Source organism: Rhopalosiphum padi, chromosome 2, assembly GCF_020882245.1.
Source record: "Rhopalosiphum padi isolate XX-2018 chromosome 2, ASM2088224v1, whole genome shotgun sequence".
NCBI classification, from domain to species: Eukaryota; Metazoa; Arthropoda; class Insecta; order Hemiptera; family Aphididae; genus Rhopalosiphum; species Rhopalosiphum padi.
This window is the reverse complement of record NC_083598.1, coordinates 22,774,192-22,790,033: the sequence shown is the minus strand read 5'-3', so window position 1 is coordinate 22,790,033 and position 15,842 is coordinate 22,774,192. Positions and strand designations below refer to the sequence as shown.

Sequence of the window (15,842 nt, the reverse complement as noted above, 5' to 3'; positions counted from 1 at the left end):
TACATACTTAAATATTTGAATTATTGCGCATTCGATAATTCGATATAATTATTCAAGCTCATAAGTCATAATAACCGTTGTCCGCTTCTAATAACATATCAGATAAAATAAATACGACTTGCAGAGAAATGCGCACGTAAACGTAAATACTATTATGTATTATACAATGTTATATGTGAAGAATTTTGTCAAATATCACTTATCTGTATAGAATTTATTACAAATCGTTAATCTTCTCTGTTGTATTGCGCGTTCCTGCCGTGTGAGATACGCGTTGTCAAATGTCTACATCAATATTATTATTACATGCCTACCGTAGATTATACCAAAATTGAAATATTCGAATTCCTTAGCGGAAAAATGAAAGAATTTACACAGACAAATTAATTGCACGTGTCAGACCCAACATAATATTTAAATACTCGACGTCGACTTGAGATTTTATTTTCAAAAACGTTGGTACAATTTTTAGACATTGTTCATAATTCATATAAGATATACATTATACCTAAAGCCCTAAAGATTTAATGTATATATATAATATATATATATATGTATTAATAGGTATACTACATTATTACCCTGTCTTGCTGATATCGAGTCAAAATTTATCATTTTATATTTTTCTAATACATTTTTTTCTGTTGTCCAACAGTTGACCAATTGCACGATGACAAATTTGACAACAGTCAAGCCCCTTTCCTCCGTATCTGAAATACATTTTTTTTTTTTATGAACCACATATTGCTTTAATGCAGTGAACAGAAATTAATTTAATTTATATTATTAATATATAACAAAGTAAATCTATGATAATTTGTTATTACTTAGATATCTGTGATTCATCTTCAAGTCGTACGTAACATAACAAATCACAATTTTTAAAATGCCAAATATGTAGTAGATAATGCTTTAACTAAAAGTACAGACTTAAGATAAAAATACAAATACAATTTTCTGCATGATTACGAAGTTATATTATAGTATGTTTTTAACTATTGCAGTTTACTTATTTTCTTCATAATCATCTCTTTTATTGTTTTTAGGTATTCCGGTCGTGTGTTATCACCTATGTCTTGTTTTATATAAAGTCATAAAGTCATATATAAGTATAACAAAAATAATATATAACATATATACATAATATGTATAATATAACAAAAACTAGAGGAAAAAAATAAGTGCGCCTCTTCAGAAAAAAAGTTTTCTGGCACTGTTATATTGTATATAACAAATAACAAAAGAAGATAATTTATACATATTACACACACAATATTGTCAATTGTATAGTTCTGTATATCCATTACAATCACGAGAAACGCGCACAAAAAATTTAAGTCATTAAATCGTGCTGGATGAATGATAAAATGTCGAGTAAAATAAACTCTAAAAGTGGCATTCCTAGTTGTTTGCATTTTAAATATACCTACAGGCTACAGGCACGTGTATGCTTACTATATAGCCATTAAGTAGATATACCTATATATTATAATAGATATACTGCACAACTGGCAAACTCCTATATACACATACGTGCTAGTGCCGTACGCCTCGCATAATGATTTAAAAATTGCCTGTAAATACTCGTATTTTAGCACCAACAAGTCGACAACTGAAAGTCTGAAAACCTGAAATGACGAATCGGCAGTAGAATTTCATATTAATATAATATCATCAAAACAAACAAACAGCATTATTATATAGTCCTTTATTTTTTTATCTTTTTATCATTATATGTTTCTTTTTTTACAAAATGTGTTCAAGGTTCGTTCGCGTACATTTTAACAACAGCTCGTCCGTACTAATAAAACATAATATATACATTATATAATTATATATATATATATAGAATATAGATAGACAGATAGTGTTAATTAATAGTTTTCGTCGCACAATGTTTTTCCGCATTATAATATTCCAAAATGTTCCGTACGAGTAGGTATACAATATTTTTTTTTGCACGAGCGCTCTATAAGATTTTCTCGTCTTTGATTATACATAATATCAAAACAAATTTTCTGGTGTAACGTTAATACGCGACAACGCGGATATATGTAGAAAAAACAGCATTTTATTTTGTCGTAGAATATGATATAATTCAATAGGCAATTGGGAAAAAAAAAATAATACATGATAATATATTACTAGTTTTTTCCTGCGAACTATTATCATTGATGGATATCGGTTTTTAATTCACCGCTGCAACGAATCAACACGTATGATATTTAACATATTATCAACCATCTTTAACATAATTCTCATCGTGTCAGTCTCATTGAGGAGTTAATGCGCACCCAATTGAAAAAAAAATTATAAAATGGGAAATCAAAAAAAAAAATACCATCATTGTTGTAATTCACTATGCATCTAACAACACTATTATCATACTGTAGTTACAAACATAAAGAACTTAACATCTCGTGGATATTCATTATCACGGTTACAGCATCTTGCTGTACCTCTATATGACTATATATTATCATACTCGGTAAACGTTAACGACTGTATACTATACTAAAATTATAATCGACTAAACTGTCTACACAATATATTATACAATGCGTCACACTATATAGAATATACACTCAAAAGTAAGTAGTTATATTATAATCGTGATCTACAAAAGTACAAATTTTTTTTCACGTACTATAATATTATTATTATTAGTAGTAGTAGTAGTAGTAGTAGTAGGTATAGTAGTATTATTATAATTTTAATTTATTACTTTATAAAACATTCAGTTTTATAGCTAATATCAAAATTTCGTAAAAAAGCGCAACTATAGAATGTACTTTACGTATTTATATACATGTATAAAATATTATATAAAAACAAAAAGTACAAAAAATTCTAATCACCGTTTATAGTTTTAGAACGATTTTATTGTTTATTATCCAGAATATTAGCGTTCTAAACAAACTACACGGATTACATACAATGGTACATAGTCGAGAGAGTATTAACGTGTTACTTGAGACAATATCAAACGTTTGTAATTACATTATTTTTTTTAAGTATAAAAAGAAAAAAATGGCAGTGGCATGTGAGATTTAACTGCACAAGTGCGCTGAAATACGGCTTAATTGTTTCGAAGGGCAGTGAATTTAGAAATTCTATGCGTGATAAAAATTCTAAGTTAAAATTAATTTGTTTAAATATTTTATATTTATTTTTAAATAGATATGATAAAATTAAACGGTACACTCCAAAGTTGCCAGTACGTGCAAGGTCAAACGAGTTACATTTTAAACATAAACAGTGTCATTGGTGCAGAATGTAGTTCACAACGGTGGTCATGATATTTTAAACATAAGAGTTTAGTGTTTGACCTTTTGGTACTAGCTACAAATTAAGGCCACTTTTTAAACTTATATTGAACAAATATATTCTGATGAAGTACAATTTGAATTCATTGTTATTTTATCAAAAATATAATACCGGAGATTTTTAAAAACAAACGTGAGGCTGTTGTACGTAACACATAATTAACATTGGATTCTTATATTTTCTATAGTCAAAATAATATTTTTATGACAATACACATTCTTATATCTATAAAAAAGAACAAGATCATTTTTCAATGGTATTTAAAAAAAAAATTTTTTTACAAAAAAAAAATATTAAAATTACACTCAATTTCCTAAGAATTAACATTTGCACAAAAGTAATCATAAAAATGTACATAACATTATAAATATATAATTGTATTAAAACTGACAAGTGGCGGTTTTTTTCTGCGTTTATGAATGAAATTGTTTTTACTAAAGATATCAACTCAAATAAATAGAATGTAAAAAACATCATTTCATCTACAAATTATATAAACTATTTATCTCTTAAAAATATCATAATATCAGGTAGGAATTTCCAATTGAATCGGTTGGTAAAGAGCTTTTTAAACATATTAACTATTCATCTCAGTAAACTAATTTCTTCGTGTTTTTTAAATAAATTACAATATTAAGGAAATATAACAGTGGGTATCTTCAACTAGTAGACATTGTTTTAGAGTGTACTCAAATGTATTTTTTTTTTAAAACAACAACAAAAAATATGATACATAAATACATGTAGATGGAGGAAGAAAATAAAAGCCAAAAATTATCTATTCTTAAATTCAAACTAAAACTTGTGATAAGTAACTGTTATTTAGTAGATAATAATAATAATAATTGAAAATAACACCCAGTACACTCTAATTTACAAATATTATAATTATTTCATCTACTTAAAAACAAACAATTACACTTATGACCCAAGAAAAATTGGTATTTTATTAATATATAATTATATACCACCAGATAATTTATTTTCTGTGAAAACAAAACTATGGACAACATTTAATAAACTTGATAACTATTGCACTGGTAGGATACATCAATTTGGTTTTAATTACAATAACAAAAAACAACATAAAAAAAAGAATATAATTATGGTTATGAGGATAAAGGAAAATTTATAAGTATTTATCATACTAAAATTTTATTTTAAAAGCTATCTTTAAAGCTGTTGAACCATACCAAAAATGTTCTGAATTAATGTTAAATGAAAACAAAAATAATAAATAAAAAGGAAAACGATAACCGGCCTAAAAGTTATTGATCATTAGAAAAGAAATCAGTAAAGCAATTAGAAGACAATTGGTCTAAAATATTAATAATAATAAAATAATATAAATATCTAAACGTTGATGTTTACAGTCTTCATCTCAATACACACACAAACACACATTAATAATAGCTATTTTAATTTCCTATTTGTAATTTTGTTTTTGTACTTAAAATATATAAAATTTCATCTAATCAAAACTGTTTCTAATATTTTGTAATTAAATACACTTGCAATAAAATACTTTCCATTAACAGAATTGCTTATTTAGGTTTTGAAAGCATAACAATAATAAGTAATAAAAAAATAATAATATTATAATTATGTACATAAAAGAGTGCCACATTTACCTAAAGCCCTGAACCTATGTTTGTACACGTTTACATCAAACGTCCTATGATTATTAACTAATAGATGTTAGTATACACAATATATTTTTTATCATATACAATTTATTATAAACTAATATCACAGTTTCGCGAATAGAAATGATGTTTCATACATTTCATATAAAAAAAAAATATATTTATATAAATTTGTTATAATAAAATTAATTGGCTTATTGATAAACATATATAATATATTTATACATATATATATATAAATAATTTTAAAAAGAAAAAATCCAACACGCAGGTACAAAACATACAGTCTCAAAAACCACACGAGGATAACAGAGAAACAATATAGCACCCTCATAGTTAAAAATTCTTAGTTAAAAACAAATTCTGCTTAACAGTACTATGTCTTGATTTAGGAGTGAATTCAAACATAATAATACAAAATCTAAGAGTGCTAACATTTTTCTATACACCTTGTGTTTAAAAACAACTCCTAATTTACCTACAGTTTCAAACTTTATATATTTAGCTATTTTTAAGCGCATTTAAGACAACACGTAAACTAATATTTTACCTGACATGTTAGATAGATAGTTAATTTTCAATATGTCATTTTTATTAAAATTAGTAAACTGTATTTTAAATAGTCATCCAAGAAGTAGAACAAAATATAGTCAAATTGATGTTCAGAGCTACACATATTTGCCAAGTGGTTGTCAGGGGTCTGAACTAACAAAAAATATTGACAGTCTTCAAAATAATACCAAGCAACACAAATGGTGTGACCAGGTACAAGGTAACTAGCTGAAGCAATTTACTATGGCATGACATCCCATATTTCGGCCAAGAATGGGGGGTACTACTCGGTTTTTCAGTTTCAGTGTCATACATAGCTCTGAATTTTCATTGCCCAATGTGCGCAACTCAGTAAGTACTGAGAGAAGTCGCGCATATCTGACTGTTGCTGTGTCGCGGTCTCGATTATCTACATAGGCTTTTAAGGACTCTAAGTAGATCTCTTGAATTTTTTCCACTTTCCAACCATCTAGTAAATTTGGCCTACCTAAAAATATATGAAAAAATAAATAATTAATCACTATACACCAATAATACTATAGTATAATTTTATTCATAAATGAGTTAAATATATATAATTACTTGAAAATATGACGATGGCAGTCAATAAAGCATATTCTGCATTATCTACCTTCATGTTGTACATAAACCGACTGAACGACAGTTGGTTTTCAATGGCATCTCCCAACCCAGCTTTGTTATAAGAATCTGCTGAGAACGGCTGGTTGTTAGCAAACACTATCGAGTCAGTGGTGATGTCATATTTCCTAGCTACCCTGAACATCATAGCTTCACTTGAGCAAGCCTATTTTTACAGAATAAATTAATAAAATGTAAACAATCATATAAACAAAATTAATTTATTGTAAAAAATAATTACCTTAAGTAAAGTGATCTGATCTTCTCTTACAAGTTTATCAAAACCTGGTAATCGTTTGGCAAACTCAACAATCAGTTGAACTGTAAGTATTGTCATCTCAGTGATGATTCGATACGTTGTATCACTTTGTTTTTCTTCATCGTATTCATCCATATTTTGCTATAAAAATGAATTAAATAATTACAATTACCGAAGTGGATATATGTTTTTTTTTTAATTTCAAGTAAGTACATTATTTATTGTTAAACGCTTCATGTCTTTTTCACTAGGTGCTTCATATTGATCCTGGAAATAGACAAGTCGATGAATCAGTTCTTTTTGTTCAGAACTCAACGGTTTTACATAAGGTACAGTCGGCATAGGTGTGCCCATTATCATTGGTTCACCGCATTCAATCTAAAAGAAAACATAATTATATTATAGATACAAATACAAAATTATTTTCTAGAAGTGATTATAATTTTAATTACCTTCATCTCTGTAGGTTCTATTTTTATGATTTCAGGAGTAATATCTGTAGTAGAATTTGGTTTATCTTTTTCTCGTTGAGCTTTTTTCTCCTTTCTTTTTACGGCGCATTGAACTTCTGGTACAACACCTAAAAATCAACGTCATATTAAAAAACAATACATAGGCATATTAATTAAAATAATAATTTGATATAATTTTAAGGTAGGCGTATACCTAACTAAACAAATATTCGTAGGTCAAAAAAACATGTTATGACACACCAAAATTTAAAACAATTAGAATTTCATGTTTATAAATACACATTTTAATAGAATATTAATGACCTATTACATTTATCCGATGCGCAATTTACGAATATTATACATTAATATTACCTTGGGACTATGAATGGGAAATATTGTAACTTTAAAAGATTTATTTGATAAATATTAATATAAATACCAAATTCCCTATTAAAATAATGGACTTCACTCGGAGGCATAATGTTTAATTAATGATTATTATAACGTGCAAACGCTTTAAAACTTTAAAACATACTCATTACATTATCTGTTATAATCATTAAAAAAAAGACTATAAAAACAACATTTACAATTGAATAAGTAAAAAAAAATACTTGTATCAGTTGTATCATAACTGCACCTAATGAAAACATAACACATTTTCAGTACATAACATCTAATTAATTAGGTGCTATTATAGCAGTGCAACACATTAAATAATACCTTAACATAAACATTGTTATATGTTTGATAATGGTATGTATAAGGGAAGTGTGTCGATGAAATTAATCATTGTAAATTCTTTAATATTTTAGGCTAATAGAATATTATTTGTCAAACGATTTAAATGTTCTGAAATTACCCATTAATCAAAAAATAATAATTATATTTAATACTTATTTATTATAAAATATGTATAAATAATTTACAATACTGTTGCACATAATTATTATTAATTTTTGTACAAGAAACTCCGACAAGACAATAATAACCCCCGTGGACGTTTCATAATGAAAATAACATTTTCGTATAAAAACATGACACAAAAGTCTATAATGTGGAGCCCACTATAATGGCACATTATACGGCGGACGATGAGTGTTTGTGCGTGTGACCTCCGAAAACGAAAAATAAATAAACAAAGATACACCCGACGAGTGTAGAACAATTATAATAGTACGATAAAACGCGTGAATTAATCGGGCACGCGCTATAGGTAGTATGGTAATACAACCACGGTCTTCTAAACGTGTTTTGCCTTTGAAATTCATTTATTATTCAAGAAGCAATAATTCTAGACCCACCGTAATTTAGTATGCGGTGCGAAATTGCGAGTAAAAATTCGCGACTAGTCGATCGATATCAATGTAATAATATAGTATAAAAAAAGGCGTAAAAAGGTCAATGTACCTACCATAAAAAAAAAGCTCGCTACAATGCCACAACTACCACAGCCGGTCAAGGTTGCTTATACACGACTACTTATTATTTATATCGAGGGCGTGGGGATTTGGAAAAATTCGATTTTCTGTCATCGTTTACCACGTAAGTATTCAAATTCTTGTTGTCGCGGATACGGTCCGTCTGTACACAAGGGGATTTCTTCACAACATAATATTTTGTGTAGTATGCAACTAATATTTTTTGTCAGCAGTATATTATACGAATATTTGCGCAATAATAGTGGTAATCTCTATGTTTACTAAAGTTAGAACCGAACTCGCCGAACTTCCCTGTTGGCATCACACCCCACACAATCTACAGTAAAAGAATAACCAAACAAATCAACAATATAGGTTGTTCGTTAACGTCAACGATAAGGTTAATACGTTAACCGAATAGTTGTCATCGGACTCCTTATATATAAAGAACCACAAGAAAAAAAAACTTAAAACTAGCCACTTGTCTGCAGTCGTCTCGGTTAGTGTGATATAATATACCAACCTACAGCAGACCTTCATTCGAGTCCCATTAAATTCGAAAAACGATTATTTTGTTTACATAGATAATTGCATAATTTGGGCGACTAAGTCTGTATACGATTTGTCCAACATATTCTGATTTCACGAGATTTTATTAAATCAATTTATAGATTAAAATGTATCAAATAAAAATTATAAAAAGTGGATGAAATTTTCAAGCCACGTACTGCTATGTGTGTTTTAGTTTTTCAATTAAAGTTATAAAAATAAATTACTAATTATATTACATTGTAAGACTATTCAATATTTCTCGTTTCTTGGTCCCACTTAAAATATAAAAATTGTTTTATATACACAATTAAGACTTATAAATATATCAATTAATTATTTTTTTTAAACAGATCGTGATTTTACAATACTATGTAATGTGTAGGTATACTGTATATACGTATTTTCACGAAAGTATGAAACATGTTTAAGTTAAATGTCTGTGACTCCGTGTTATTATGAGTTATGTTATGTTATGGTTAGTTGACTGTGAAGTTGTACTATACCTATACATACCACATTGAACGAGACAATGTACTGGATTGTGTAGTCATTAATTACATAGAAATTAGTATAATTTATTAAATAACCGTTCGTAAAATTATTTGATTCAAGACTTATTTTCAGTATTTATTCTGGTCTAACCTTACCTTGTCACGCCCCCGCAACAGCATTCTTAATACATTTTTAAACATAACATAATTATTAATTAAAAACAAACGCAATAGCTATCGATAAAGGAGTTGTATTATTAATGTTGTAATACTCAATTTTTTGGTTTAAATATTTTTGGTACGTCATTGATTCTAGAAAAATATGCATGATTAATCTATAAATTGTTAATGAACCTTTTCAAACTGCAATTTATAATTTTTCAACTAAATGTCATTATTTTGTGGGTAAACAAAAATAAAATATAATTTTATGTTTTTTTGAATAGACCTATTTCAGATTTCTACATAATCAACATACGTATAGTTACCGTTTTTGTGTTTTAAAAATCATAATTTTAATAACGTATAACAAATACACATTAATAAATTTCACGAGAAAAATTTTGAATGGCACAACTGTACCTATCAAGTAAAAAAATCTTAAGAGGAAAAAAGAGTCGATGAAATCCTAGTAAATATAGGTGACTAGTAAACACCATTTTTTTTAAATTATTGGTGCGACATGTTGGTTAGGGTCTTGCGTCGAATATGTTGTATTTTTTTGTATAGTATCGTTATTATGTTTGAAAGATAACTTACAGGCTCAGCAAAAACCTTATAATTCTGCATTATTCTTCAATTATTTAAGAAATTAAAAGTTTTAATTCGTAAAAGTACAACTCAAATTCTTAATTTTAACTAAGAGGATACAAGCATTGTAAGCGTATTATTTATTAACTATTCTAATCCACGTACGGTATAGACGGTATAGTAAATTTTCGTTCAACAAAACCAACTTTGTGATAGCTTCAGTATTAGAGTGAATTGACCTATTATCCAACTTAAATTTAAGAACATTATCTATGTTTTTACGGTGGTTTTTTTATGGTATTTTAATTTTAAATCGAAATATGAGTATTCTTTAATTATTATTTTACTATACGAGTAATGTAACGCTTACATTCGGGCCTCATGCCAACGGTCAGGCATTTTTTCAGCCGGCACTCCTGGCACTTCCGCCTCATGTACATGTCGATTTCGCAGTTGTTGCCGTACTTGCACTGGTACACAGCGTTCTTGGTGATACTTCTCCGGAAAAACCCTTTGCATCCCTCGCACGTGAGAGCGTTGTAATGGTAACCGGACGATCGGTCACCGCACACCAGGCACAGTTCTTCGGGAGGTCGGTTATTCAACACATTGCCGCCCACGCCACCACCACCAGGGCCCGATGCCGTGGTGTTTACGGCGCCGGTCGAGGGCGCGTGATTGAGTTTCTTTTTCTTCAACCCATCTGAGTGGCTGCTGACTCCCGACAGGCTGTTCGGCGGAGACAACTCCTCTTTGACTGCAAATGGAAAAAGAAGGAATAACGGTTAAACAAAAACGAAAAAATTATTACATACCAATATAAAAAAATGTATCACTTAAATATTAATATCTATTTATAATATTATGTTTTACTTTCGTCTTGGGCGAGTGGTGTTAAGGGGCCGGGGTGTGGGAGAAGAGGAAGTAAACAGAACCCGAAAACCTGTTTGGTAACGACCGACACCATCGCGGAGTGGACGAACCCAGTGACCTTGTGATCGACAACGAAATATACCTATGTTATTATACACAAATCTTTTCCCTCCAAAAATCTTTTCAGATAACATATATTATAAATATATATGTATATATTTATGGTATACAATATAATAACATAATAATACCATGTGCGGCATTGCGTCACGCGGGGTTAATGCCCCTCGAATCGGATAGTATCGTGTCGTTGTAATTATTTTGTCGCTACGCAGTGCGTTCTCGAACGGTGTCCATCATATAATATTATTTATTGTAATGACAAATGCGACAGAATCGACGCGGGCCCGAGTAACCCGCAGGAGAGTACCACCGCCGACGAGGGAGGCCTCGTATACGCGGGTCTCGAATATATTATAAAATATTATGCGGGCAACGTTGTTTTTCAGCGTTAGATACCGTTTAAAAAAGCACTAAAACTAGACGTCAAGCAGATATCCCGGGATACCTGTGGACAGTCTTGACAAGTATTCAGAATATTCAGATACGTGTATTCAAATATAATATTTTGGTATTTCAAATATTTTTTTGATTAACGCATTTTAAACATTCTAAAAATACTTTTTCTTTGTATACAAAATATTCCGATGACCAATACTTTTGTATTTTATTGTTAATTTTGTTCATAAAATAATATTTTATAAATGTTCAAAGGATTTATAGTAAGCTTTCATCGAATAATAAGAATAGCTAAAATACCTTGCTTGATTTAAGTTTAACTTGACGTGATTAATGAATAAACTATATTATTAAATAATGTGGCTTCTGGAATTCTTGAACTTATTAATAAAGTATATGCGTGTATTAATTATTTAATTTATATTTATAAATAAGTTAAAATATATATTTATCATTAAAGTAAAAATGTGTTAAATTAAACAAAAGAATGTTTTTAAAGTATTTTAAATTATATATTTATTAACTATTGAAATAAAGTGTTCCGGTCATACGATTTCATGTTAAAAATAAAATATTTCAAGTTATATCAACGAGTAATTGTGTAATTCTATTGTAATCCCTAAAATGTTGGCTCTTATGATGTATTATATAAATGTATACATCGTATTTACCTTTGACGCTTACGTCATTGTACACTCATTTTTCTCATTCGGCAAAATCTGAAAACGGACGCACTTACGACTATACAAGGCAACGTCAAAAGCGACCGGATAAGTAAATAATAATGATATATAATAGACTAGTTTTTTTTTATTATTATTATTCCAAAGAAAAATCACTCGACGACGACGACGTTCAAGGCCGTCCGCGTTTCGCAACAGTCGCCGACACGACGAACGCATTCTCGCAATAGTAATAACATATTATATACAGAAATAGAAACGAATAGATATCGCGCACACACAAACACACACACTGGGTTTCAGCCTTATTGTTGTATGGTTTGTGGGGAAAAAAATATATAAATCCCAAGAGATTAATTGCTTTCGTGTGTGCGTTGTTTTTAAACGTCTAGCGAGATGCGCATTTTTTTCTTCCCCCCACGACCTAGCCCAACAGTAATCCTCGAGAGACCTCGCACACGACACGCACACGCACATTTACATAAAAATAAATAAAAACGAACGCATTCCGATTGATAAATCTATCGTTCAAGTAGCATGTCGTATAATACACGTGTGTGGACTGTATACAAAACAATGTGAGAAACGACCACACTGATGTCGGAGACGCCAAAGAGCAAACATAAAATTGATATAAAATTGGCGTGTACCTACTCACATATTTCGTTCACGGGTTTCGCGCACCGGACGTACGTACTGTACTGGGACAGATGTTAATTATTCGACGTTAAAATCAAATGAATATTCATCGAACGCAACTCTCCGAACACCAATAAGCCAGCGGCAAATGGAATATATTTTGCGCTAATTACCGGAACCACTGCTGCACGTAAGCGTGACTGCAGAACGGCGTCATTGTCACAGCGTACGCTAATTTTTGGGTTTCCGACTGGCGAAAACCCTGTTCAAAATTTCTGCAACTCAGCTCCACTACAACTACAGGGAGAAAACAATCTTCGTAGACCGGTTTATCGAGTGTAAATCTTTCTATCTCTATATATATATATATATTACAATATTTAAAACGTATATACACGCTCGATAATAATGATAAAATAATACAGCATCGTCAACAGTCTATTGTATAGAAAAAAATCGATCTCGAACGCCACGGGAATGAAACGCTATTATTTCGTATCATATTGTGTGTGTAATGTGTCTTGAGTAAGCGCACGATGCAGCAGTCGTAGAGGTAATAGTAACGATAATAATAATATGTGCTCGGTGAAGGCGTGCGGCGACGAAGAAGAATTCGAAGAACTGAAACCGGTTAACGACAACGACCACGACGACGATGATGATTGTGTATTGTGTGCAAGCAAAGAATGAAAAGCTGTAAGTAGTATGCGCTTGTTGTTTAATAAAAAAAAAAATTTTACGTAGTCAATAATGTTTATAGTGTTGAGGAAAATGAGGGAAGGAAGAAATCATAGTCGTCGTCGTCGTTTTAACCGATAGGAAACGTCATAAAAATCGGAGGAAAAAAACGAAAGCTTTTGACGTAAATTCGACTCGCAGTTACGTGCTAATGTTTTACATTTTTACGTATACATGACATTGACGACGGAAACGGTTGTGCGCACATTACATTATTCGTTCGCCGAGTAATCTGTGCGGTCGGCGAGCGGAACAGACGTCGACGTATGAAGTGAGTAAAAAACAGACTCGCAGCCCGTGAAGGCCGTAGAATCAGAAAACCGCGAAGATCTGCGGTCTAGATAACAACCAGAACGAAAGACAAAAATGGAAAACAAGATTAGTTTTTTTTCTTTTATCATTGTTGTTATTACATAGTTTTCCGTCATGATAAGTTTTTTTTTCTCAATTTAATATTATCGGCAGTCGCCAGGCTTAATACAATTACTATATGTTTTAACTATAATAATATTCTGGTATGATCATGGAAAGTAATCGGTCTAAAAGTAAAAAAATAAATACAAATTATTCAATTTACAAAATTAAAATATTAAACTACACTACACAGTACACATGTATTTAATTTTCTTATACAATATAAAATTATAAGTTTATAGGCTATAAATTATAATCAAAATTATTATTTAACAATCAATAATCAAATAATATTATACAATATTCTAATTTTGTGAATTGAATAATTTATGACTTTTTATTTTTATTCTACTCAAAAAACAAGTTAAGACTTTTTCAACAGTGAAAAAATAAGTACAGACTTTTTTCAAATCGGACTTTGTCCAGAATTCAACAGAGAGATAGTGTGTAAAAAGAGGTCACATTTCTAAAATAATGCATTATTTAATATAGTTACGTTTACGTAGTTATATATTGTAGCAATATAATGTAGCTAACATTCAGTGGAAGGTGGTGGAGGTTTTAATCGTGAAAATAAAAGTAATAATTGACTGAATTATGGTATTGGGGAGGGAAAACACGACCAAAAGAGGTAAATCGCGAATTTTAGAGCTATACACAATAAGTAGGTATAGACACTGTGGCTGCACTTTAGGAGACATCTACGTATATCACGGATGAGAGGATCAAAAAAATATATGTTAATCGTTATAATTATTGCTGTTTATAAGTATATTTGCTCAGTTGGACGACGGTGATAATAATATCCGTTTTATATGCGATATACACACGTATACTAAGGCACGTGCATTCGGCAGAACAGAACGACGACTAAGGTTCATTCCTACTGCCACGGTCAAGTGAACAGCAATTATTGTTATTGTTGTTGTTGTTGTTGCTGCTGCTGCTGCTGTTGCTTCTGGTGATGTCAGAGTGCTCCTCAATGGTGAGAATCTTCGGTAACGTAAAAAAAAAAACTTCCGAATGTGAATAATATATTATTCGCAATAATGAGCAAAGAAATAATTAACGTGAAGGTAGAATTGGTGGCGCGAGTAAGAACAATGAGCACGTAAACGTATATGTACCTACACAATGTACTCTAAGCAATTATAAACTTTACCTCTTTTTATAAACTCCACAATAAACATGTTATATTATAAAAATATATTACCTATATAATTATTTGGGTTTTGGATTTCAAAAAAGACAATGCTATACATGTACCGATATAGTATATAAGATAGTATTATATTAAATAATATAAAATGTAATTTTAATTAAGTAATTAATTTAATTAACTTTTGGGTCAGTACCTATAGGTTTTGAAAAATAATTTTAACTTTTACGTCAATAACTAATGATGGCGGTATTCACACGGGTCGTATTTACCGTCGATTTTTTTCTGTTTGATTAACTACTTTAACGTATCACCCGAATACACATGACTAACAATCATTTATCGATTCTAATATGTGGTGTTAACAATTGATATGAATTTGTAAGTACTTTAATGGCATTTATTCATTAATTTTCGCGAGTACAAGGTTGAACAAAATTAATATTCAAATTTTAACTCTCTTATTAAGTCATATTAAATAGTATATCAACATAAAATGTGTTAGCAGACTCGGGGCTATTGAACGCTATAATAATATAAGCTTATAGGACAGAAATTAAATTCTTAATAAGAACTAAAAATATAGGTAACTAATAATGTAATAAGGTACATTTGTAATACAAATGTTATTAAATAAATTTTTATATTCTTCTAAAAGTAATAAACAAGGCTTAGAATTTGTAATTCAACAAATATTAAAAGTAGATAATTAAAAATATTTATAG

At 29.8% G+C, this 15,842-nt stretch overlaps 1 protein-coding gene across 1 annotated transcript in view; it reads right to left on the bottom strand.

The window, feature by feature from the left end:
- Positions 1–1,692: 1,692 nt before the first annotated feature.
- LOC132920539 (ecdysone receptor-like) overlaps positions 1,693–15,842 on the bottom strand; it is a 36,898-nt gene continuing 22,748 nt past the window's right edge. The window contains 7 exon segments of the mRNA XM_060983008.1: positions 1,693–5,805; positions 5,807–6,012; positions 6,108–6,330; positions 6,406–6,564; positions 6,637–6,801; positions 6,876–7,003; positions 10,463–10,849. Of these exon segments, the coding sequence (XP_060838991.1) occupies positions 5,767–5,805; positions 5,807–6,012; positions 6,108–6,330; positions 6,406–6,564; positions 6,637–6,801; positions 6,876–7,003; positions 10,463–10,849 (1,307 nt within the window). The 3' untranslated portion in view covers positions 1,693–5,766.